We start from the raw sequence: 27,373 nt of genomic DNA on the forward strand, positions 1-27,373 counted from the left end.
ATATATTTGTTTGTTTATGAGATGTACACTGTTTTGACAGGTGGTATTAAAGAAAGTACCTGTTAGCAGGTACCAGGGACTTTTTTTCGTAATGGAAAACCAAAAAAGGCGAGTCGAGCAGGTACCGTGTAACGGAAAAGCGCAATAAGCTTAGGGTTGGGTACCGAACCCAGTACTCTTACCGGTACCGACCGAATCACGTCGGTACTACCGAGTCTTGGGTCACAAAGTCAAACGGTGCCAAATTTCAGTACCTGAGAGTATGCGCAAGCTCATCTGTCCTCTCTGCATGTTGACAGAGACCAGAGATCCGACACACATGCGCGTGCAGAGGTGCTGACGGAGTAAACCAAGTGGGCTCTGCAATTTTGTTGAAGTCACAGTGAGTCACGGCGATGCCGATGAAGTGGTTTCAAGTGTGGTTATGTCACGGTTCATGTCGGGAAAGCGAGGCTTGGACCCAGACGCAGTGGAGACAAGAGCAGAGTAGCGTTCAAAGATTTAATAAGCAAAAGGTGTCCTGAAGTCACAGGCAAAAATATGCTTCCAAAAAAATACAGAGGGGTACAACAAGACCAGGAACATGGACACTAACTAGAACACTGGCAACATACCTTACAAGACAAAAGAAGCACGACACGACAGAACCCGACATACAGAAACAGCACACAACAAAACACAATGATCCAACAAGAGACAAGGACAGAACAGGAACTAAATACACCAGGTAACGAGGACTAACACTGGACAGGTGACACAACAGGTGGAACAAATCAGGGTGGGGCAGAACAATCAAAAAAGGCGGGAAACAAACAAAGACAGGAAGTAAGCTAGACAAGACAAGGGAGACAAGACAGACTACAAAATAAAACAGGAAACAGAACATAACAGAAAAACAAGACTACCACAATAAGACGGAACAAAATCCCAAAACCCTGACAGGTTACAGTTTTACTCAAAACTTCATGGAGACACCTTTCACCGTGATATGATATTAATGGAGAGCTGAAAGCGGTCGCGGTGCTGTTGACATTACACTTCCTCTGACACGAGCAGGCACAACGGTGGTTTCTGCGCCCTGGGGACTGACTGACAGGCTGAGGTTGTAAGGCAAGGCAACGTTATTTCTGCAGCACCTTTCAGCAACAAGGCAATTCAAAGTGCTTTACATGAAAGAACATTAAAGAGCAATTAAAAACGATCATGATGAAAATAAAACAGGCAAAAAATAGAATAATACACAAATACAAGAATAAAAGTAAAATAATTATTTCATTAGGGGTTAGGGGTGTTAGTGTTAGGGGTGTTAAGGTTAGGGGGGTTAGGGTTAGGTGTGTTAGGGTTAGGTGTGTTAGGGTTAGGGGTGTTAGTGTTAGGTGTGTTAGGGTTAGGGGTGTTAATGTTAGGGGGTTAGTGTTAGGGGTGTTAGGGTTAGGGGGGTTAGGGTTAGGGGTGTTAGGGTTAGGGATGTTAGTGTTAGGGGTGTTAAGGTTAGGGGGGTTAGGGTTAGGTGTGTTAGGGTTAGGGGTGTTAGTGTTAGGGGTGTTAGTGTTAGGGGTGTTAGGGTTAGGGGTGTTAGTGTTAGGGGTGTTAGGGTTAGGGGTGTTAAGGTTAGGGGTGTTAGTGTTAGGGATGTTAGTGTTAGAGTGTTAGGGTTAGGGGTGTTAGTGTTAGGGGTGTTCGTTAGGGGTGTTAGGGAGGGGTTAATGTTAGTGGAGTGTTAGGGTTAGGGGTGTTAGGGTTAGGGGTGTTAGGGTTAGGGGTTAGGGTTAGAGGGGTTAGGGGGTGTTAGTGTTATGGAGGTTAGGGGTGTTAGTGTTAGGGGTGTTAGGGTTAGGGGTTGTTAGTGTTAGGGGGTTTAGGGTTAGGGGTTAGGGTGTTAGTGTTATGGAGGCTAGGTGTTAGGTGTGTTAGTGTTAGGGGTGTTAGGGTTAGTGTTAGTTAGAGGGGTTAGGGGTTAGGGGAGTTAGGGGTGCTAGTGTCAGGGAGTGTTAGGGGATGTTAGGGTTAGGGGTGTTAATGTTAGGGGTGTTAGGGTTAGAGTTAGCAGGACTGGAGGTGATCCGTATTACTGTATTATAGCATATATTGATATTCTATCTTGCTTTTTTATATGATGTAGGCTACTAAATTATATCTGATATTTTATTGCTGCACTGTTCTATACTCTATACACTGATATATTATAGTAGTGTAAGTTCCAAGGGCAGTTAAATGTCCCCTGTGTACTTTAATATTTGACTAACATTGTGGAACAGATTGCAGCCTCTCTCTCTCTCACTGGTGTACTCCCTGCTCTTTGTGAGGCAGCAGTTTTTACTCTCACCTTGCCTCGTTGTGACGCAGATGTTTGTTCCATGTTAAACATCTGGTAAGTAACACCTTTCAGCTGATTTTTGATCTTTCATTAAACTGTAAAAATGTGTGTTGTTGGAGAAGAGTTTAGTTTGGTTAGGGTTAACTGTAACAGTTATCAACTCGTAACCCTAACAGCCACCGTGTTCAGGATGACCAGCTGCTCTAACAACAGGAGCTAACCAATGCTAACCATGCTAACCATTATGGAGCTGTTTCCAAATCAATATTTGAGAAATCAAGTGTAGCTCTGCTGACAAAGTGAGACAGGACTGGAGGTGATCTGTTAGCGTGAGGACGAGAAATGACTTATGTGAAACTTTATTTCAGATAAAACATTACTGAAACTCACTACTTATTTATATTCTGAACCCGAAACTCATGAAAGAGTCTGAAGTCTCTAATGTTTATTCTGTACTGCAGTAAAAGTACCAATACACACTATCAAAGCCTACTGCGTTAGTACAAGTTAAAGTTCTACTTTGAAGATATTTGGCCTACTGAGATAATTATTAATCACTGCAATTCATTATTATCAGCCTCAAGTCATTAGTTCCACTTCCCCTCAGCCCTAGATATTATGTGACAGCCTTCTTCAGTTTTTTTTTGTTACAGTCATGAGCAGCAGAGTTGATGTTTCTGATCTTCAGCTCATTAGATGGTCAGTTATCTCCATCTATTGGACAGATAGTAGAACTCCATCATCTGATGTGTGACAGCTTAAGTCATCAGTGAAAAATGAAGGATGTGTCAGAACTTGTCAGACTACTTAGATCCACCTGGGCGTCGCATTGTATTCAACCCACAGCCATCTTCCAACTACTGAGAAAGACTTGGTTTGTCTATCTTTTAACAGGAAGGAGAGGTGAAAAACACGGAAAAGCACCTACTTTTAACAGAGAGACAGTCCGTCTGTGCAATCAGGGGGCTCCGTCCTCTGCTAGATAGGCCCTATCTTTTCCGGTAGAAGTTAATGCCGTTTTGTTTTCCTATTTGCTGTCGTGTTTTCATATTTGCTGTCGTGTTTTCCTATTTGCTGTCGTGTTTTACTATTTGCCGTCGTGTTTTCATGATTTGCTGAAGTGTTTTTCATATTTGCCGTCGTGTTTTTATGATTTGCCGTAGTGTTTTCACTATTTGCCGTCGTGTTTTCATATTTGCTGTCGTGTTTTACTATTTGCTGTCGTGTTTTCATATTTGCTGTCGTGTTTTACTATTTGCTGTCGTGTTTTACTATTTGCCGTCGTGTTTTTCACTATTTGCCGTCGTGTTTTCACTATTTGCTGTCGTGTTTTTTCATATTTGCCGTCGTGTTTTTCACTATTTGCTGTCGTGTTTTCATATTTGCTGTCGTGTTTTCCTATTTGCTGTCGTGTTTTCATATTTGCTGTCGTGTTTTCATATTTGCTGTCGTGTTTTCCTATTTGCTGTCGTGTTTTATGATTTATTGAAGTGTTTTCATATTTGCTGTTTTGTTTTCATATTTGCTGTTTTGTTTTCATATTTGCTGTCGTGTTTTACTATTTGCTGTCGTGTTTTCATATTTGCTGTCGTGTTTTACTATTTGCCGTCGTGTTTTCATATTTGCCGTCGTGTTTTCATATTTGCTGTCGTGTTTTCATATTTGCCGTTGTGATTTGCACTTCAGGGCCACAGTAGTCCTGTGATGAAAAGCTTGTTATAGTGACAGAGGTCATCTCTCCCAGCAAGGTGTGGACTCTGCTATGAGTCAGTGTGAGGACAGAGAGGAGGGAGCCCCTCCCTATAAACCCACTCTGTGTGGGGACCATGACAGCCAGACCAAAGCTCAGAGGTGAGATGATGATGGACTCTTCTCCATGTTAGAGCTCAGCACTCACATCACTCCTCCATCATGATTCACACTGAATATATATGTATATAATATTAACTATATACTTTATTAGTCAGAATAGAGCCAACGACTGATTATCAACTGAGATGAGACGGCATTTTTCATCAGATTACATTTTGGTGAATAGTTACTCATTCTCTGTCTTTGTTTGAATCAGGATGCAGCAGCAGAAACCTGGACCTGAACCAGGACCTGAACCCAGCTGTGTGTCCATGAAGAGTGATCGGTCTATGGATCATCTTATTCAGTTTAAAGATGGACAAGCTGTTGATAAAAGGTAAGAATCTAAAAGTGAACTTTGTAATTATCAGACTCTGTCAGAGCTACATAGTCGAGGTTCAGCAATGCCACATAAGGTGGTTTTGATCTGATACCCAGTGATACCAGGACCAGAACCACCAGCCAGCTCTGAACTGCTAAAAACCTTTCTTACAACGACTGAAAGTCAATCTGTTTTCAGGAATATGAAGAGTTGATTCATTGAAAAAAAAATGTATCCGATCATAATGAATCTTTAGGCTTTGGGAGGATATCAAGTCAAGTGAAATCACAAGTCATTGTTGTTAATTTTTTGATTTTGTGAAGTTGGTTTCAATCTGATGCCCAGTGATACCAGGACCAGAACCACCAAACAGATTAATTGGTTTAAAGAAATGCCAATAAACCAGATCAGAGCCTTTTTTGGAAGTAATTTTAATAGTAGTAATAATAACACTACATGAAGAGACCAAAGCAACCCAACGCTAAGTTATACAGCCCTGCACACTGGACTTGTACCGTTCACTGTATCTGTGCTGGTTCCTCCTGCTCCATACTCCTCCTGCCTGTCCTCCTCCTCTTCATCATTATCCTCCTCATCACCACCATGACTGGACTTAACTAATAACAATAGAAACAGTAATAAACTTGAATACATTGCATACTGTATTTACATGCAAAATAAAGACTTGTAAACTTGTGATAGACTAGAATTATCAGCATATATTAATGAGTTTAGGAAGTCATTGTTATAATAGCATAATAGATGCATATTCCCTCTCAAACCTGCTTTGACCTATTGCACACATATTATTGCCAAACGTACCAACAGTGCATCTCTTCCACTGGGTCCTGGTGCTGCTTCATCGGTGCTGCTTTCGCTGACAGTGCTAACGTTGGCCTTTCCACCAGGGCTGGACTGGGACAAAAAATTGGCCCTGGCATTTTTGGTCCAGGCGGCCCACACCCACCGTGATTGGTCAGACACATTCCCTGCTGACAGTCCTCTTAAAATATGCGTGCATGCTATGATATGAGTTGCCTAGTGTTCTGCATTCATGTGATTGTTTTGGATCCTTCAAGAGGGGTCTCAAGACTTATCCGTTGATCTTACACTTAAATAATTCATTCATTCTTAGAGTTATGATTTGTATATTTATGGTATTTTTATTATTTTTTATTATTATTATTGATATTTGATATTGTATTGCCATTATTGTTATTATTACTATTTTGCTTAATATTGGCTTTGCAACTTTTAAAAACTGTTTACTGTTAATTTTAACTTTTGTAAGATTCATATTTTGTAACTTTGGACAAACGTGTCTGCTGAATACAATAACCATAACCATAACCCTTCCCAAAAGCTACTATAAAGCTGAGAGTAGTATATGCCCTGGAAAAGTGCTAATTAAGCAATTCAAGGAACACTGATGTTTCTATCAACACTGATTTTATAGATCACACAGTCTTTTTAGCTACCCAACAGGCCGACCGCTAGCATCTTCACTGTAAGCTTAAGCAGTTAGGTTACCTGACAGCCAATATAATGTTACAGCCAAACTGCTTGTTGTCGTTATGACGTTAGGCGCACATAACAAACACACACACACACACACACACACACACACACACAGCTTCCGTCCCTTTCTGAGAGTCCCTGTTAATTTGCCCACTCCTTACCGCGTCGTCATCTACTCTCTCTTCCATCTTTTCCTCAATCGCTCCCATGGCCCTGTCGTGGTCACTCTCCTTCTCCTCGGCTTCTTCCCTGTCATGATGTTGTTTCTGCTTCTCTGTATAGCCAGCCACCTCTCCTCCTCCTCGGCTTCAGGTAATGCGGATGTTGAAGCAGCTACTACAGCCCCAAACATGTCAGACATTTTGGCACATTTTGAAGAATCCACCTGTTCCTGGATTTGATTGGGTCAAGCCAGTGCCAATAAAGAGAATTAACCAATGGGCCGCTAGGAGTTCTTTCTATTTATATTGGCGATTCGGCCCAAAAGTGCGTCGGCCCATCGGGAAAATGCCCGGTATGCCAGATGGCCAGTCCAGCCCTGCTTTCCACTAAGTAGCATGTCAGTTAATTTAGCGCCTTTTGCCACATCCTGCTCCAACAGTTTTTTTTCTTTTTAATCTCAACTTCTCCGTGCCGCCCATTTCTCTCATCTCCAAAATTACTTTTTTTTCGTTTTGACATTTTCAGTTTTCTCTGTGTAACCAATGATTCTAAACTGTCTTTGTAACTTCAGAGGGAGGTGACACGGCGAGGGTCAGGCTGAGCCAATCAGATTTAACAAAAAGCGGAGCAGTCCAAGTTGGGCGGGCCATTCAGCCTCTCGCATCCCCCTCTAAATTTACACTATTAAACTGGCCCAGATTGACGGCCAGGCAAGAGCTCCGTTTTGCGCTGCTACTGTGACAGCCAGCCCATTTCATGGCTGAGAGCTGTACTGTCACCTATTTTAATATGTCCAGGACTGTAACTGACATCTGAAATTGAAATATGACGGCCGGTTCGGTCCCAGATGGACCGGCCGTTTGGGAAATCTCGCGAACCTCCCGATGGCCAGTCTACCCTTGGTGGTCTTCTTGAATCATGTGGGGACTGTGTCTATGAAGACATCTTCCAGTTGATCTGCACACACCTTAAGAGCTTGGCCATCAAGTCCAGGTTACCGAAGCACTGCTGGTTTCCTCTTGTAGTCTGTGATGGTTCTTAGTCCAGACCACATGTTCCTGGTGTTGCCAGACATATGTCCACAGCGCTGTGGAGTATATATAAGCTCCAGACGCAGCGACGGTGGCTCTGCTAAATTGTCTCGGGAAGGAACTTGTTTAGGTTTACATTTGCACCCCGCAAAAGAAAACGCCACATACAATATTAAATGAAGTTAACTGTTGACACAATACAGTAACGTGAGCTATTTAAATTAGCTGATACATGATTAAAAGTACCAGTGTATCTCAGTGTGTACTTCGTCCACAGCAATCCCACCAATCGGTCCGAAAACGTCCCAGTTGGAGAGAAATTGTAAACTCAATTGTAAACATTATTTCCCCATCATTCCCCAAAAGAACCAAGGAGGCCTGCCTTGTTGCACGATCTTAATTTTCTGAAAACTTGCCATTTTCAGTTTGTAGCTTGTAATGTGTTGTTGTTTCCCGTAGCAAAGGGATTTGGAGAACGGCAACACAGAGATCAGAAGGTGAAGGGCATGCGCCAGATGTCAGGCTGGTTATACTGGAAATATACTTCTATTGATCCAGACTACTTCACACTGCTCATAGCTCTCTGGAGTGCATACCTGGATTTCTTGTACTTCCAAAATCCCCAAACCCTGAGTTGAAGGCATTTGTCAATATGCTGTGTGTCACCATTTTTATTTTAAATTCCAGAATTTATCCAAATGAGCATTCAATTTGGACTATCTAAATCAGGAGCTTGATCTACAATTCCCCCAGTATTGTTTCTCTTTACATCCCAGCCTACTTGCGCACAACCAAAGAAAAAAACAAGAGACACAGTTTAGCTTACCGGCTGGTAGCATGCAGCTAAAGACACTGGGTAACATTTACTCATCAGAGTTGGAGATGATGGAGAAACAACAGAACTGAAAAATTCTCCTGCTCCCCTAGAGTCAACGGTGTGAGAACATTTTTGTCTTACCTGTGAGTGAGTTATGGAAACAAACAACGAAGGTAAAACATGTCGGCTCCAAACAAATCCTCAAACTAATGGTGTATTCAATTGCACCTCTTTAAAAACTCTGAGAAACTGATCTTTTTTTGGTCCCCCAAATCCTGGCTTTTCGTTAGCAAGTTTGTTTATTTTACTCTTTTACTGTTATTTTGTCCTATCAATTTGTTATTATTATAAAGGAGGCCTGCCTTGTTGCATGATCTTAATTTCTGAAAACTTGCCATTTTCAGTTTGTAGCTTGCTAGCTTGTAATGTGTTGTTGTTTCCCGTAGCAAATGGATTTGGAGAACGGCAACACAGAGATCAGAAGGTGAATGCGCTGGATATCAGGCAATTATCCTGGAAATGTGCTAGGGCTGCAGCTATCGTTTATTTTAGTAATCGTTTAGCTTACTGGCTGGTAGCATGCAGCCAAAGACACTGGGTAACATTTACTCATCAGAGTTGGAGATGATGGAGAAACAACAGAACTGAAAAATTCTCCTGCTCCCCTGAAGTCAACGGTGTGGGAACATTTTGCGTTACCTGTGAGTGAGTTATAGAAAGAAACAACGAAGATAAAGCATGTCGGCTCCAAATAAATCCTCAAACTAATGGTGTATTCAATTGCACCTTTTTAAAAATTCTGAGAAACTGTTGCGAAGTACCCTTCTGCCATTTAGTGGCTCCTATTGTGGCATTGCTGTCCCTGTTAAAAACAATTCTTATTCAGGAATGTCCGTACAGTAATCTTTGATACAATGTCATCGATGTATTTGGTGATTTAGCCAATGAGCGTGTCCATGCATGCGTCTAAACTATTGTCCTGAACCACATAACACTCCATTGTGTTACCTCAATAGACACAGATGCCATTTTGTCATCATCAGGACTGTGCGCAGATCATTAAATGTTTTTACACTTGATGTTTTCTCCACAGTCTTCATCATGAGAGCTCAGAGGACCTCGGTGGTCAGTCTGACCTGCAGCAGCAAACAGACCTGGACTCCATATTTCTGGTGTGTACATATTAAAAGAAAGTTTTCATTATTAACTACAGATTAAATGATAAACTACCATTCAGATCCCAGTAGTCTCCATGCTGCTCTTTTCAAACCAGCAGGCTTTCAGACTGATAGATGAATCACAGTTATTTAAACTAAATGTTGAGTTTATCATTCTGTTCCAGCTGTTGGAGGAAAGCATCGTCACTTTTGTAAAGAACGAGCTGAAGAAGTTTCAGAAGGTTCTGAGTCCAGATTACCCAGAATGCTTAGAGAGTCAGAAGGCGGATGAGAAGGTTTTGTATGGTGCGGATGAGGCGCAGAGGAGGAGCAGAGAGGCATTTCTGAAGATCACACTGCACTTCCTGAGGAGAATGAAGCAGGAGGAGCTGGCTGACTGTCTTCAGAGCAGTAAGAGGATTTTAACAGATTTAAAAATGGGACCTTTACTAATGTCTGACAAGATGCATTAAAACATATTCTTTGAGGACAACTAAATGTTGAAATATGTTCTTTGACTTATTGATCTTCCTTGTTTGTGTTTTCATTCAGGAAGTAATTCGGGAGTTTGTCAGCGTAAACTCAAGACTAACCTAAACAAGAAGTTCCAGTGTGTGTTTGAGGGGATTGCTAAAGCAGGAAACCCAACCCTTCTGAATCAGATGTTCACAGAGATCTACATCATGGAGGGAGGGACTGCAGAGGTCAATGATGAACATGAGGTCAGACAGATTGAAACAGTGTCCAGAAAACCAAACAGACCAGAAACAATAATCAGATGTGAAGACATCTTTAAAACCCCACCTGGAAGAGAGGAACCAATCAGAACAGTGATGACTAAGGGAGTGGCTGGCATCGGGAAAACAGTCTTAACACAGAAGTTCACTCTGGACTGGGCTGAAGGCGAAGCCAACAAGGACATCCAGTTCATATTTCCATTCACTTTCAGAGAGCTGAACGTGCTGAAAGAGAAAAAGTACAGCTTGGTGGAACTTGTTGATCACTTCTTCAGTGAAACCAAAGAAGCAGGAATCTGCAGGTTTGAAGAGTTCCAGGTTGTGTTCATCTTTGATGGTCTGGATGAGTGTCGACTTGCTCTGGACTTCCACAACACTGAGGTCCTGACTGATGTTACAGAGTCCACCTCAGTGGATGTGCTGCTGACAAACCTCATCAGGGGGAAACTGCTTCCCTCTGCTCGCCTCTGGATAACCACACGACCTGCAGCAGCCAATCAGATCCCTACTGAGTGTGTTGACATGGTGACAGAGGTCAGAGGTTTTACCGACTCACAGAAGGAGGAGTACTTCAGTAAGAGATTCAGAGATGAGGAGCAGACCAGCAGAATCATCTCCCACATCAAGACATCACGAAGCGTCCACATCATGTGCCACATCCCAGTCTTCTGCTGGATCACTGCTACAGTTCTGGAGGACGTGTTGAAAACCATAGAGGGAGGAGAGCTGCCCAAGACCCTGACTGAGATGTACATCCACTTCCTGGTGGTTCAGTCCAAAGTGAAGAACATCAAATATCATGGAAAATCTGAGACTAGATCAACACTGGAGTCCAGAGACCAGGAAGATGATTGAGTCTCTGGGAAAACTGGCTTTTGAGCAGCTGCAGAAAGGCAACCTGATCTTCTATGAATCAGACCTGATAGAGTGTGGCATCGATATCAGAGCAGCCTCAGTGTACTCAGGAGTGTTCACACAGATCTTTAAAGAAGAGAGAGGACTGTACCAGGACAAGGTGTTCTGCTTCATCCATCTGAGTGTTCAGGAGTTCCTGGCTGCTCTTCATGTTCATCTGACATTCATCAACTCTGGAGTCAACCTGCTGTCAGAAGAAAAATCAACATCCCAGAAGACTGAAACCGGAGAAGATGGCTCTTCACAGTTCTACGAGAGTGCTGTGGACAAGGCCTTACAGAGTTCAAATGGACACCTGGACTTGTTCCTCCGCTTCCTCCTGGGTCTTTCACTAGAGACCAATCAGACTTTCCTGCGAGGTCTGATGACACAGACAGGAAGTAGCTCAAAGACCAATCAGAAAACAGTTGAGTACATCAAGACGAAGTTCAGTGAGAATCTGTCTGCAGAGAGAAGCATCAATCTGTTCCATTGTCTGAATGAACTGAATGATCGTTCTCTTGTGGAGGAGATCCAACAGTCCCTGACTTCAGGAAGTCTCTCCACAGATGAACTGTCTCCTGCTCAGTGGTCAGCTCTGGTCTTCATCTTACTGTCATCAGAAAAAGATCTGGACGTGTTTGACCTGAAGATATACTTTTCTTCATACGCTTCAGAGGATGCTCTTCTGAGGCTGCTGCCAGTGGTCAAAGCCAACAAACTTCTGTACGTGCACACAGAACGATCCAGAGTAAATGCAGTTTTTCTTGAATTAGGGCCCGAGCGCTGACGGCATTGGCCGGCGAAACTCTATTGATACTGCTCCGTTTAGGGCCCGAGCACAAAAAATGCGAGGAACCTATTGTTTTTGTGCAGATTATTATTATTTTTCCGAGTCCTTCGTCACATTTTTGAAGGGGCTAGAATGCACAAAAACTCACAAAAATGTACAAACATGTCAGACCTGGTGAAAATTGCTAAGTTCTGTAGTGATTGGGCTAGGGCGTCGCCAGAGGGCTCAATAGTGCCCCCCTAACGCACGCCATGATCCGGAAAAAAAATGAGAAGTTAATATACATAGTATATTATATATACATAGTATATATAGTTCACATTTTTGCTTGGGAGTGGTATTGTGGCTCTATGGCGCCCCATAATTGGTTTTAGCCCTTGGGCATATTTTTGATGGACTCAATATATACGAAAACTCACAGAAATTGGTGCCCACATCCAAACCTGGGAGCTTTGCGAGACTGTACAGCGATTTGGCCCATACCTGTAAGCGGGCTCCATAGTGCCCCCTTATGCATGGAAGGCCTTAATTTGGACATAGTTGCTCTGATCTTCACCAGATTTAGTACACACATTGCTCTCATCATTCCGGACATATTTCCTATTTACTTTGATTAGCTCCGCCCAACCAGATGTCAGCCATTTTTAATAATAAACATTATTATTATTATTTCCATGTGTTTACATTCTGTCAAACTCCTCCTAGGCCGTAATTACCATCTTCACGAAACTTTGCAAGTGGCATCTGTGGACCCTCATGACGAAAAGTTAAGAATTCTGAAAAAAATGCACAAGTTATAGAGGACTAACTTCCTGTAGGGGCTTTCGAAACAGGAAGTTGCGTATCTTGGCAAATATATTCCGATTGCCACGAAACTTGGCAAAGTTGTTCCTCATGGGCCATTGAGCATATGTGCCAACTTTGGAGTCAATCGGGCATTTGTGCGTTTCGTCATCGAAAAAGGAAATGGGTGTAACTTGAGTGTACATTGTCCAATTGGCTCAAAACCTTTCAGGATTCATAAGACTAACTCTGAGGACATCGATAGACAGATATTGACTCAAAGTAATAGCGCCCCTTAGTGGCAACAGGATGTAGTCCTAAAAGTCAAGGCGCTATACTTTAACGAACTCTTCCTAGAGATTTCATCTGATCGACTTCAAATTAGTTTTGTGCCATCTCAAGACCTTAACGATGAAAAGTTATTAAAAGCTTGAGTTTTCATCCAACGGTGCGGGCGTAGTGGCCATTTTGATTGTCATTTATCGATGAATGAAGAAGTTGTTGTAACTTGAGTGTAAGTTGTCCAATCTTGCCGAAATTTCACATGATTGACAAGGGTCGAGGCCTGAGCACCTCTATAAGCAGAATTGACTTTTGCTTATAGCGCCCCTAGTAAAATCAGCCTTATATGACAAACATCATCCGATTTACATGAAACTTATAATGTGTGGTCCACATGTGATACTGAGCTTGAACCCAACACGCAAGGAGGTGTGAGGGCCTGTCCAATGCTGCTTGCAGCTTTAATGACTTAGAATTATTTTTTGCTTGTTTGTAGCTGTGTTCTTATCTGTTGCTGATTCCTTTTCAGACTGAGTGGCTGTAACCTGTCAGAGAGAAGCTGTGAAGCTCTGTCGTCAGTGCTCAGCTCCCAGTCCTCTAGTCTGAGAGAGATGGACCTGAGTAGCAACAACCTACAGGATTCAGGAGTGAGTCATCTGTCCTCTGGACTGAAGAGTCCACACTGCAGTCTGGAAACTCTCAGGTTGGTGTTCAGTTAATTAAAAAGTATCATCTTCTGAGCGGTTATTTTCTTCCTACGTTCATTATTGGATTGACTTTTTATTGAATCTCTTTCAGACTGATTGGCTGTAACCTGTCAGAGAGAAGCTGTGAAGCTCTGTCTTCAGTTCTCAGCTCCCAGTCCTCTAGTCTGAGCGAGCTGGACCTGAGTAACAATGACCTACAGGATTCAGGAGTGAAGCATCTGTCCTCTGGATTGGAGAGTCCACACTGCAGACTGGAAACTCTCAGGTTGGTGTTCAGTTAATTAAAAAGTATCACCCTCTGAGTGGTTATTTTCTTCCTATGTTAATTTTTGTATTGGCTTTTTATTGAATCTCTTTCAGACTGAGTGGCTGTGACCTTTCAGAGAGAGGCTGTGAAGCTCTGTCCTCAGTTCTCAGTTCCCAGTCCTCTAGTCTGAGAGAGCTGGACCTGAGTAACAATAACCTGCAGGATTCAGGAGTGGAGCAGTTGTCTCCTGGATTGAAGAGTCCACACTGTAGACTGCAAACTCTCAGGTTGGTGTTCAGTTAGGACCTGAGCAACAATGCAAGTTAATGCAACATTGTGTAGCATTAATTTATTTCCGATTTGTCTCCCTACAGTTTCACAGTAATTTACTTCTACTATATCCATACCTCTACACGTGCATTTGTTATGATTACATGACTTGTAATCAAAATCTAGCGAGTCAACAACTCTGCTAACCACCAGCCAAAGGTGCAACAACACAAGACATAGCAAGCCGAGACTGTGCGGTGTAGACGCATAGGCAGGTGGCTCCCATGACTTAACTTTTAGTTTGCCTTTTAAGCCTCTCCTTTTAAAGATTTTTAGTTTGCAAAAGGCTAGCAGATGTGTTCAAAATAATATCTGCAAATGCCTATTGCACTAGTTGATGTTTTTCTTGATCAGTGAATCAATGAGTTTCATGCTGTGGCTGTTTCTTGTAGCAGCAACAGGGTTTGAGGTGGGGTGGGGGGTGGATTGCGTGGGGGGAGAGTGGTGTGTTTTTGTCACTGTTTTGTAAGTTTTCTTTTATTGTGCATTTTGTTTAGTGTTTTTCTATTATTTTTATGCTACTGCTATAATCCACAATGTTAGACCGAGACAGGTGCTTTATTCCCTCTCTCTGGTGCTGAGTTGTGGGAGGGGCGGGGACATTCATAGAGGCAACATTTCCACCCACACAGTGATGGCTAGTACAGTCTCCTTCTCTGCACCAAGTGGTGCTGTTCGATTTACTAGTTGGGATGTTAAAGGCCTGAAATCTCCTGTTAAGCGCAACAAGGTGATTAACCATCTTAAAACCCTTAACACTAAAATAGCCTTTTTACAAGAGACTCACCTTTTGCCATTAGATCACGTTAAACTTCATAGAGGTTGGGTGAGCCAACTTTATCACTCCTCATTTTTTAAGCAAGGCACACGGGGCGGCAATTCTAATTCATAAATCAATCCCCATCTCAGTGTCCGCTGTCATTTCAGACCCTAATGGACATTTTGTCATTGTTACAGGTAGAATTGGAGCCAATAACCTGGTGTTGGCAAATGTATATTGCCCAAATTGGGATAATGAGAACTTTTTTAAGATTTTTTTTTTTCTCTCTTCCTGACCTAAACTCTCACCTGCTTATCCTTGGTTGTGACTTCAAATGATGTCTTGACCCCTCGCTTGATCGCTCATCTAACAGGCCTTGTGTTCCATCAAAATCATCTAAAGTTATCCAGCTATTCATGGAACAGTATGCCGTCTCAGATGCCTGGCGCTTTTTTAACCTTTCGGTTAAATCAAACTAGAGTTTGTTTGCCCCGCTGGTGCTGTTTGGGCAGGTGAGAACGCGGCAATCAAACTCTGGTGCGCACCAAAAGTGGACCAAACAAGTGTACCAAGACCTGCTTGAAGAGGTGGTCTCGGTACGCTTTCAATCAAACTCTGGAGCGGTTCGTTTGTGATGAGAACGTGATCCGTACTGTCCATCACTCGCATCTCCGTGGTCAAACCAGCTGCCGCTAAAATTGGAGACAGACGCCGGCAGAGCAGAGCGAAGCCTCGGTGACCAGAGCATTAACGTCTCTCGCGAAACAATATCTGATCATTTAAATGAAATGAGATGGTTTGACCATGGAGATGGAAGAAATATGCAGTAGTCCAGAACACAGGACCTTCTTCCTGTATTTACTTTCTTGTTCTCGCCCCCAGACACATCCAACCAATAAGAGGACTGGACGTTCTTGTGTGATTTGTAATGACACATTTTGCTATACTTGGATTTTTCCAGGTGTGAAACCAAACCAAACCGAACCGAGGGCATATAGCAGAGCTGCAGTCAAAGTGTGTAGACACAACTGATGCTGATGTTTTCAAATAACTACTCACAAAGAAGGCAGAATATGACATTCTGGCCTCCAATGAAACGGCAGAGTCCCTTTTAAAAACATGTCATAATTACTATGAGTTTGGAGACAAACCAAGTAAATTGCTTGCTCACCAAATTCGGCAGTCCTCATCAATGGACATCAACCAGATTAACACAGATATTGGAACAACTATTAACCCTCAATCCATTAACAATCAGTTCAGAGTGTTTTATGCTTCATTATACTCCTCTGAGTGCCTAAATAGCGAAACACAATACAAACACTTTTTTAGTTCCTTAGATAAATTTAGATATCCCTTCCATCAACTCTGAAGTGGCATCTAATCGGGCACACCATTTACAATAAACGAATTTAGGAGTGCTTTAATGCTCATGCAGAATGGGAAATTCCCTGCCGAATTTTTTAAAACATTTGGAGATACACTGTCCCCACTGCTACTTAACACGTTTAATGAACCAATGCAAAGTGGCACACTCTCTCTCATGTTACGTCAGGCTACTATCTCTCTTGTATTGAAAAAGGATAAAGACCCTCTGTCCTGTAATAATTATCACCCTATCTCTCTGCTTTGTGCAGATGTCAAAATACTGGCTAAAATGCTGGCTAGACATCTAGAGTGCGTCCTTCCAAATCTCATCGCTGCAGACCAAACAGGGTTTGTAAAGAACAGACATTCCTTTCATAATGTCAGATGACTGTTTGATATTCTGTATTCACCCACAACCTCTCACAACCCTGAGCTGGTCATTTCAATGGATGCCGAAAAGGCATTTGACCGCGTGGAGTGGCCCTACCTGTTTTACACATTGAAACGCTTTGGCAATACATTTATATCATGGATTAAGCTTTTGTATACATCCCCTATTGTTGTGTCCGCACAAATAATGACTATTTTGACTATTTCTCCCTTAAACGTGGTACCTGACAGGGCTGCCCACTCTCTCCATTACTGTTTGCCATTGAACCTCTCTAGCGGTAGCCCTCAAGTCCAGTCAGATGCAGGGCATCTCAAGAAGCTGCACAGAACATAAGGTATCCCTGTACACCGATGACCTCTTGATCTTTCTTTCTTGCCCAGACAAATCTATCCCCCTTGTACTTAACCTGACTCCGCCAGATGGATTGCTTCGCATTTGCTCGGCATATCCATCTGGGAAGTTTCCGTTGGAGAACTTTTGGGAAGGGGCGAAAATACTGGTTAGCTGATTGGATAAACCATCTGTCTATCACTACCTATGTTGGTGAACAAAAATCTATTCAGAACTATTTAAATGTAACTTCTCCCCTCTTTTAGCCAGGCTATCCCAAGATGTCCACCGGTGGTCACTCCTGCTTCTGTCTCTCGCTGGTCAGATAAATTATATCAAAGTGAATGTACTGCCCAAGTTCTTGTATCTTTTCCCGTGTATACCTATTTTCCTATCTAAACCCTTTTTCCACTCTCTTAGTAGCTTAATCTCAAAATTTATTTGGAACAAAAGCACCCCTAGAATCAAAAAAGAAATTCTACAAAAACCTAAACAGTTGGGCGGCCTAGCTCTACCCAACTTTTTGCTTTACTATTAGGCTGCAAACAGAACAATATTGCACTAGTGCCACACCAACAGCCAATCTCCACCATGGCTGCAGGTTGAGAAAGCCTCATGTAGTCCCTCCTCTCTGATGTCCCTGTTGTGCCTCCCCCTGACTTTGTCACCAACTGCATACTCTAGTAGTGTTGTAGTAGTGAAAAACTGCCTTAGAATCTCGAACCAGTTGAGGCGGCACTTTGGGCTACAGGTAATACTTGTCTTAGCCCCAGTACATTCAAACCCTCTGTTCACTCCATCAGTTTTTTGATCTGGAAAGACCTAGGTTTTGAGTCAATAAAACAGCTTTACATTAGTGGCATATTTGCTTCCTTCGACCAACTAACTCAGGTTTTCAATTTGCAGCCCACTCATTTCTTTAGATACTTGCAAGTCAGAGATTTTGTTGCTGCCCTCCCTTCCCCTACTCTCACTGATACCATCATTGGTGTTAACCCAAGTCTCAAAGGTTCCATTTCAAAACTGTACAATACTCTTCTCAAAAGTCAGATAACAACCTCTGATGTTTTACGCAATGCTTGGTCTGCAGAGATTGGTGAGGATATAAGTCCTGCTGCCTGGAATTATGCCCTGAGTTGGGTCCACTCATCGTCCGTCTGCGCTCGCCATGAAGTGTTACAGTGCAAAGTGATTCACAGAATTCACTGGTCTAAAAGTAAGCTTGCCCCTATCTACCCTGACATCGATCCAAACTGTGACAAATTTCACCAAGGTCCAGCCAATCTCAGTCACATGTTCTGGTCTTGCCCCAGCCTGGCTCCTTTCTTGTCATGCGTTTTTGACTCCCTCTCAGTCATCACATCTGCCAACATTCATCCCTCACCATTACTCGCCCTGTTTGGTGTCCTACCCATTGGCCTCTCACTGCCGCCCTATTGTTTGAGCTTGTTGCTTTTCTCACACTGCTAGCAAGACATGCCATTCTCTTGTGGTGGAAAAGCCCTTCCCCCCCCTCTCGCTCTCAATGGCTAAAGGATGCACTTCATTTTATGAGATTGGAGAAAATTAAATACTCCCTTCATTTCTCAGGACGGAAATTCCATAAAATCTGGCAACCCTTCCTAGATCATGTCAGGTCTCTCCATATAGACATTGACCCTGATGTCTAGACAACTAGTAATATTCCCTACCATAAGCAGTAGCTTGTAGCACAGTATCTGTTTTGTTTTTGTTTTTAATTTTATTTTTTCTCTTGATTTTATTTTATTACTGTGTTATTTGTTTGCCTTTGTGAGCTTATGAGCATGCATGACTTGTATGTCTATGTATATGTATATTAGACTACCACTGCCACTATTACCTCTATCAAAACCCATTTTACCCTATTTCATTGATACCTCTTTGTAAGTGGGGTGGGAGTTGGGGGTAAACCATCTCTTTGTTAGTACCTTGTTTCACAGAATGACTCTTTGTATTAGTTTTACTTCATGGATGAGGTGTAATATGTATCTGTTATGCTCAAAATCCCACAAATAAATCAGAAAAAAAGACATAGCAAGCCAGCTAATATTGCTTAATAGTCCAACAACTATTTTTATTTCGTGAAACTCTCTGCAACGACTAAAAGCCAGTCAGAGTTGTCTGGCGGCAGCTCGGCTACTCTCTTCTGTTCTCTTTTTAGCTTCCTTTACTCTTTTCAGCTTACCTTGGCTACACCCTGAAGATGGCTAAAGCCAATGTGACGGTCCGCTTTGTGACAGTCTCACTACATTGTGTATGTGGATCTGCATCTGCACATGGGGAAACCAGACCGAATCAGGATAGGCATGTCCACATCACAGACAGATACATAGAAGCCCACAGCAGTTATCAGGAGTTCTGCTCTTTATTACACTTTTTTTAACTGTGATCGTATAGTGGAAATCACAGACAGAGACATAGAAGTCCTACACAATGCACAGTAAGTCAGAACGGAGGAATAGCATTAGAAGCAATGCAAAACAGGCTACATTTAGCATTCAGCTCTGAGCCTAATATTAGTGACTCACTAATTACGCTGGTTTTTTACAGGCAGCTTCAACAACAGCAGAACGGAGTGATTCAATGCATTCCCAGCCAAAAATCAATACTAGCGTAAACCTACTTCATTATCCAGCTGCTGCAATAAATATGCAGAGAAATCAGTCGCCACAAAATCATCTGATGTTTATTTATTTGTGCTTTAGAATGTAATCCCTGCAAAACAATTATAAAATAAGGTTTATTTCTCTCTCTCTACTGGAAAATGAAAATTTCAAGTAGCTACACAACAGTAGTTCTTGTTGTGTACAGCTGGACTGTAGAGCCCCGCCCAATTCTAGCACTCATGGTAATTGTTCTGTATTGTTCCCTGGTTGTGGCCAAGTTACTACCTGAATTGTCATGACCAACTGTGTGTGTGTGTGTGTGTGTGTGTGTGTGTGTGTGTGTGTGTGTGTGTGTAGTCTCTCAGGCTGTCTGATCTCAGAGGAAGGCTGTACTTCTCTGGTCTCAGCGCTGAGCTCCAACCCCTCCCATCTGAGAGAGCTGGACCTGAGCTACAATCATCCAGGAGACTCAGGAGTGAAGCTGCTGTCAGCGGGACTGGAGGATCCAAACTGGAGACTGGACACTCTCAGGTATGGATGGACGAACACTTTCATGTTTAATGGAGGATCTAAGTGAAAGTGTATTACAGGGGTTCTCAATCTTATAACACAAATACAGATATTTATACCATGTCATAGGTCCAGAACGATTCGATTGGCATTAACAAAATAAGATTTAATCAACTTACATATCACTTTCATGCAACGTACATTCAAGTTGAGTACTCACTTTTCCTAGTCAACTTTTGTAGCGATACAGGTAGCTGAAATTCGGTACCAGTACCAAACGGGACCTTTATTGGTAGCTTACTTGTCTCTAACAAAATAATTAAGTTGGAAAAATAAACCAAACCTATTTATCCTAATTACATGTAATTTATTTAGACCATTTTACACACCAAACTAAATAAAACCCTTCCAAACCTTCAGCCTGTCAGTCTGTCACCAGGGCATAAAGAATGCTGTTGTGCATGACTCAAAGTAAAGCCGCCTACACATGATATGCGACAAAACCGCTATGCGCCGGCCGTTCCATTAATTTCCTACAGGGAGGGCGATGGGGCCCAACTATGCTCTGTGCTACCCCTGGCTTCGCCAGTAAGTAAATTGCGTATCATGTCTAGTCGGCTTAAGTGTAACCACACCATGACAGCTTTAGCAGCATCGCCCTGAGTTTGACTTGAACAAGCTGCAGAGTCGACGTAGTCTCACTCCGTCTCATTTCACATGATGGTTAAACCTTGCATTTATCCCCAGCCCTGGAGTATGGAGTTGATTGTGACTTTGTTTCTTCCTGCAGGGTGGACCATGGTGGACCGCAGAGACTGAGACCTGGTCTGAGGAAGTGTGAGTGTGTTTTAAGTTTGCTCTAAGAGAACTCAGCTGTGTGTTACACTAGTTTAACCCCATCCTGGTGCTGGAAGTATGATATAAAATGAGGTTACTTATTTCAATGTTTTACTGAACAGGATGCTGAGTGCTTAGCAGTTGATGGTGAATTGGCTAAGGGACCGGTATTTATGGAATGGACCACCGGAGGAAAATAGGGGAGGGTTATGTCTTTTTATTCTTTGTTGATGGGAGGGTCATCCAATTTTTTTTAGTCTAAGACATCTGCTGAAAAAATAATTTTATTCATTAGCATGATTGCCGTACTGTTTAGTTAAAAAACATCCAAAACACCGTACGTAAACATAGCGTACCAGACGCAAGCTTTTATTTTGAAAAGGCAAAGCTTGCGGACAGCACCACCCGGGAGGCATGAGACGGGAGGTCTCCAGGCTGCAGCCATACCCGACTCAAATATCCTTTCGGTCCTGGTGACTATTTGTGATATTGTGCAAATGACAGCCTTTTCAAGGCATTTGAGAAGAAAGGAGTGGTAGCATGCAAGCTCCCAAATTGACGCTTGTCTGGGAAATGAAGTTTTGGATAATGTTTAGCTTTGGCAGCTTTATGAATGCTAAAATATACAATGACTGAGGAAGCCTAGTGAGAAGTTCATAGCAACCAATGTTGAATTCCCTATTACCCAGTGTGCTTTGCTGAATGGTCTCAATGTTTTATTGTTTTATTTCATGTGAATACTAGTTCACTAGAGGAGTAACTTAGTATTTGAAGTAATGCAGTAATGCAGGAAGTGTGTATTTAGTTTCCATGCTTATTGTGGTTCCACAACAATGTAAAGGAGTAAATGTACTGAAATGCCCATAACAGAGGAGTGCGTAAGATGAGAATGCAGAGGGTTAGTCATGTATCTCATGGTTGTAAAATTACAATGGGCATCTGTACATCTTTGCCAAGCACAAATCAGTACAGAAGGCATCAATAAATTAATGGGGAGGGTCGTCCCTTTTTTCCTTAACATTTTGGAGGGCCATCCAAAATGTATTGCTGGTGAAGGGAGGGTCAGGTCTGTTTTGACTAAAGATCCCAAAACTCCTCCGGTGGCCCCTGAAATAAATAACGAACAGTCCCTAAGTCTCCCTTTACCAGTGGATGTTATTATTATAGGCATAAGTAACTATAAATAAATAATCAATAAACATTAGCACAGTGCCTCCACTGTGGAACTACTTAACACATTATGAGCTATCTCAGTTTTTCCCTAGAAACAAATCAAGTCAAGTATGCGACATACCAGACCGACTCAACTTTTTGAAAAACGCAACTCCATGTAATGCTGCGGTGACCAATCATGTAACTGGAGATCAGACTTGTCATTGTGTTTTGAGCTATGGTTGGAGGCGGTGTGAGAGTCCCGTACAGGAAACAGGAAACAGGAAACATCACTGTCTCTGAGGGGAAAAAACAGACAAAAGCACTGAACTGTTTCCTCCAACAACAAAGCACTCGCTCGTCTCTTTTCTTTCTCTCTCTGCTGTGAAATAAAGCTGCCTTCAAGAGCAGTCGGAAACGTTGAGATCTATAACGTTCTGACGGAAAACAGTAACTGTGAAATATAAAGTCTACCTGTGCTTTGTTTGGGGTGTAAAGTGCTCATATTATGCATTTTGGCTCTGTTGTAGTCCAGCCTTTACTTCAGAGACAAACGTGGGTCACTTTGTAACACATGTTATAATGCTCAGCTAGCTGCTAGTGTGGCACGCCCTCATACTCTGTACCCTCATGCTTCTGACTGGCTAGTAGTCCTTACCTAGCTACTGTCAGGGCACGCCCTCATACTCTGCTCCTGACTGGCTAGTAGTCCTTACCTAGGTACTGTCAGGGCACGCCCTCATACTCTGCTTCTGACTGGCTAGTAGTCCTTACCTAGCTACTGTCAGGGCACGCCCTCATACTCTGCTCCTGACTGGCTAGTAGTCCTTACCTAGGTACTGTCAGGGCACGCCCTCATACTCTGCTTCTGACTGGCTAGTAGTCCTTACCTAGCTACTGTCAGGACACGCCCTCATACTCTGCTTCTGACTGGCTAGCAGTCCTTACCTAGGTACTGTCAGGGCACGCCCTCATACTCTGCTTCTGACTGGCTAGTAGTCCTTACCTAGGTACTGTCAGGACACGCCCTCATACTCTGCTTCTGACTGGCTAGCAGTCCTTACCTAGGTACTGTCAGGGCACGCCTCATACTCTGCTTCTGACTGGCTAGTAGTCCTTACCTAGGTACTGTCAGGGCACGCCCTCATACTCTGCTTCTGACTGGCTAGTAGTCCTTACCTAGGTACTGTCAGGACACGCCCTCATACTCTGCTTCTGACTGGCTAGCAGTACTTACTGTGCATGTGCGACTCCCAACAAAGATGGAACAGAAGTGAGATGTCTCACTCTGTAGCTAAAACAGAGAGCTCAACACACAGGACCCTGTTTTAACGATCGCAGGATAAATGACTCTTGCACCCAACGCAAATCCTAAATGGGTTGGTCTGAAGTAGCTAGGTGTGGTTTGGGCCTAACGTGCAATAAACCAATCCGAGCGTCATCTCACATTCCCTTTATGAGCAGGTGCGCTTGTTCCATGTTCTATTATGATGGCGGATTTGCTCTGGCACACGCCAGCTGGAGCTGTCCGGGATGCGGCAAAGTAATAAATGCCCGTCATGACCAGGTGGCGATGTTACTGCAGCCTCTCGGCGCATCTCCTCAAGTCTGGAGAGGATTGCTGCAGCCATGGAGCGTGGGCCCCCAAACGCACCACCTGCTCCTGATGTGCCCCTTCCTCCTCCCCCCACTCCATCTCTGTCCACCCGCTCCACCAGGAGCACATCGCGCATTGCCACTCCCGGACCAGATCCCGCCGGATTGTCCAATCCCGTCCTAGTTCAACATCACGACGTCTCCTTAAGTCCTTTAATATTTTCCTCATTTATGTCATCAACACATCCATGATTCATGGAAATGTTGTGTGAAACACAAAAAGCCACAAAGAATGCTGTGACTTTTTGAGGACTGTACTGTAAAGTGCTTCCTGACCTACCCAAACACCTGAATCTTGAAACATCTTCAGTAATAGTTTTCTTTGTAATTATGTATGATTTGCAAAAATGGGAACTGCTGCGTCCGTGTAGATGAGAAAAGCAAAGTGTATGCGCATTATGGCCAAGCATGCACCCCTAAAATAGCATCTGAATAACGCGCCACTGACTTTAGACCAGGTTTTTCCTGGTCTGTGGCGGAATTGTTTTCTGAAACTGCAAAATAGCACCAGGGAACGTTTGCGCCAGAACACGCCTCCTCTTTTCGCTGAACCGCCCCCAGGAGCGCAAATACATTCCCTAATTTACCGACGTGTGTCTGTGGAGGGAAAAGTCCGCTGTGCGTCGGGTGCAAAAGAGGAATGATACATGCGTCGGTGTACAAAGGCAATTGCACTGGGTGCAAGATAGGGCCCACAGGGTGAAAACAGGAGCTGCAGCAAATATATGGTGTTTTCTGGTTTTCTGGTACAACCTCTAAATATAATTATGAGCATAATTAAGCACTTTAAGAACACAAATGGGCTGTTTCAGTGACACTCCCACTGCGGAGAATCGCCGGATTGAAGAAGAAAACCGCCAAATTAAACACTGTCCTCCATTGGACACACAATCTATGTTTTTTATCCTCATCTTGATATCAAATGCTGCAATAAATAAATTCAGCCAATGGGGCAGCACACATTCAACTTTTAACGTTAGTAGTGGATGGTTTTTTTACTCTCTAAACATCAATCCCACTGCTGTAAATGACATCAGACCAGGGATCACACAGCGAGGCCACAGTAAGTGAGGAGTCATCTAATAGGGCTCCATGCAAGAACTTTACTCTTATCTCTGTCTCGTAGTAGAACATGACAGTCAACATGTGTTTTACAGTGCTGTGAATAAATGGATCACCGAATCCAAAGTTATACAGCGCACAGGACATGGGTTTATTTTTAGTCCAGAAAACCTGTTTGAAACGGGTTCAGCCGTTCGCCCTCAGCAGCTTATTTGCATATATTCAGTCACTACAGATATCACTAAGCTACATTATGTTTTACCATGTGTGCAAGTATGAATACTGTGTGAGGGTTTGTGTGTGTGTGTGTGTGTGTGTGTGTGTGTGTGTGTGTGTGTGTGTGTGTGTGTGTGTGTTAATGTGTGTCAGACTCAACAAACTTAACACGTTCATCCAACTAGGGATTTATTTCAAGCTTGAGACACACCAAGCCGATAATCGGCCATCGGAGAGTCTGCCCAGTGACTCGAGTCTCTTCGGTGTGTTCCGTGCTGTTGTCAGTCCGAGGGGCCGTCGGCCTTCATTTTGGCCGATTTGACATGTATAATTGGCGGGGCGGGCACTGCCGGAAGTCGGACTCAAATGACCCATCTGATTGGTGGAGAGCTAACCGGGGAGCAATCTGAAACTGAATACCGAATCCTCCTCCCATCCGCAGTCCATTAACACAGTAAACACATTAATGAAGTAAACAACGTCCACAGCCTCTCAAGTAGTTAAATGTAACAACTTAATGTTGAATTCACTCGCTCTTTTCACATCTTAGGAAAGCACATCGCTATCACCAGATGAGTGACAATTATGTTTGTTGTTGGCAAATTTTTGCTAACCAGTGTATGATGAAGGTGTTGCGAAATGTTTGTTTAAAGCACAAATTAATGTTGTTTAGTTTAAAACTGTCTAAAGGAAATGGTAAATTATAGTGTGATTAAAACTCACTGTTAACATTATTTACAGTACTTGATTTACAGCTGATAGTGAAAAGAAAACACAACCTTATTTGTTTAACAGTAGTTTAGTTTTACTGCCAACTGTCACAGGAAGTGCTTTTATTTTGAAGTAGACTGCACGGAAGTTGTCTGTTGTATACTCTTGCTAGCTTACTGAGATGAACGTGAGACGCTAGATGCAAAACATGTCCGTCAAGCTTAAGTTGCTCACTTTCTTGTGTGTAAAACTGCAACATATTGAACAGTAAATGGTCACAGTAAAAGACAAGCGTTTTTGGTTGTCATTCAAAGCTATTCCACTACAGAAGGCATGTTGGGTGGGTGAAATTAGAAAGCTAACGTTAGCTAACGAGCAGCAGCCGAGTAGGGTTCGGTTCAGTAGGAAAAAGATTCTAAGGTTCAGCAGAAACCAACCCTGTCAAAAAGCCCAATATTTGTCCGAATCCAAACCTGAATCCTGGATTTGGTGCATCCCTAGATGCAACAGAACTAATAAATACATAGAGACATTAATCAACAGTCGAGCCAACAGAAAGCTAACTTTGTTTCTTTATTTTTTATTCACACATAAGTTGTGTTCAAGTAACCTTCAGTTTTCTTCTCTGGATGTTTTTAATGAATACGTGTTGAAAAAACTCACAGTTCATGAACACAACACGGCATAATTAATGTCACAAAGATGTTTAAAAGGTGACTCAAGAGAGTTGAGGTAGATGTGTCTTTGTGCTGCAGTAGAAGAAGATGTGACAGTTTTATTACTGAGACTTTATTCAGTTCATGTTTCTAGATTTGGATCATCAGCTGTCATCATCGGGTCAACACGAGGACGAGAAGCTGAACATTGTTGACGTGTTGACTCTCATGTTCAGTAACTGTTCATGTTAGAACTGGATTGTTAAACATCACTCACAGCTGAATATGAAATGAACGTTTGAATGGTTTTCTTTCAGTTATTGTCAGTGAAGTTGTTAATAAATCATCAGATGATAACCTGCGGCTGGATTGTGTCTTGTTCTCTCCATCAGATGCCATTGAACTGGAAGTGGACACAAACACAGTACACAGAAAACTCAAACTGTCTGACAACAACAGGAAGGTGACAGGTGTGAGAGAGGATCAGTCATATCCTGATCATCCAGAGAGGTTTGACGTCTGGATTCAGCTGCTGTGTAGAGATGGTCTGACTGGTCGCTGTTACTGGGAGGTCGAGTGGAGAGGACAGATTAATGTAGCAGTGAGTTACAGAAGAATCAGCAGGAGAGGAGAAAATAGTGCGTTTGGACATAATGATCATTCCTGGAGACTGCACTGCTCTGATGATGGTCGTTACTTTGTCTGGCACAAAAAGAAATACATATCGCTCACCACCTCCTCCTCTTCTGGTAGAGTAGCAGTGTATGTGGACGTCCCTGCTGGCACTCTGTCCTTCTACACAGTCTCTTCTGACACATTGATCCACATCTACACCTTCAACACCACAGTCACTGAAACTCTTTATCCTGGGTTTCTGGTCTGGTCTGGTTCCTCAATGTCTCTGTGTCCTCTGCAGGACTGAGAGTCTCTCCTGTGGACAGAAACACTGACTGAAGATCAGCTGCTGAAACCAAAGTTCAGTCTGTTCACCATCACACACACTCTGCACTGTGAAGCAGATCTGAGACTCAAACACAAAAACATTCATCTGTAATAAAATCTATATGTTTCATCTTGAGGGCGATCATTTGTTCATTTGATCATATCATGATTTCATTCATCAGCTGACTCTCTTTACTGAGATTGATA

The 27,373-nt window shown here is 42.8% G+C and overlaps 1 protein-coding gene across 1 annotated transcript; it reads left to right on the top strand.

Annotated features, from left to right (window-relative positions):
• Positions 1-3,080: 3,080 nt before the first annotated feature.
• On the top strand, positions 3,081-27,302 carry LOC144515965 (uncharacterized). The gene is given in 14 exon segments (XM_078247184.1): positions 3,081-3,220; positions 4,066-4,168; positions 4,386-4,505; positions 9,112-9,190; positions 9,361-9,586; positions 9,728-10,746; positions 10,748-11,532; positions 13,194-13,367; positions 13,463-13,636; positions 13,732-13,905; positions 19,782-19,955; positions 20,725-20,771; positions 26,617-27,110; positions 27,112-27,302. Coding segments are annotated over 14 exon segments (3,759 nt in total). The 5' UTR covers positions 3,081-3,093; the 3' UTR covers positions 27,175-27,302.
• Positions 27,303-27,373: the final 71 nt, after the last annotated feature.

The sequence above is a fragment of the Sander vitreus genome, chromosome 3, assembly GCF_031162955.1.
Source record: "Sander vitreus isolate 19-12246 chromosome 3, sanVit1, whole genome shotgun sequence".
Lineage (NCBI taxonomy): Eukaryota > Metazoa > Chordata > Actinopteri > Perciformes > Percidae > Sander > Sander vitreus.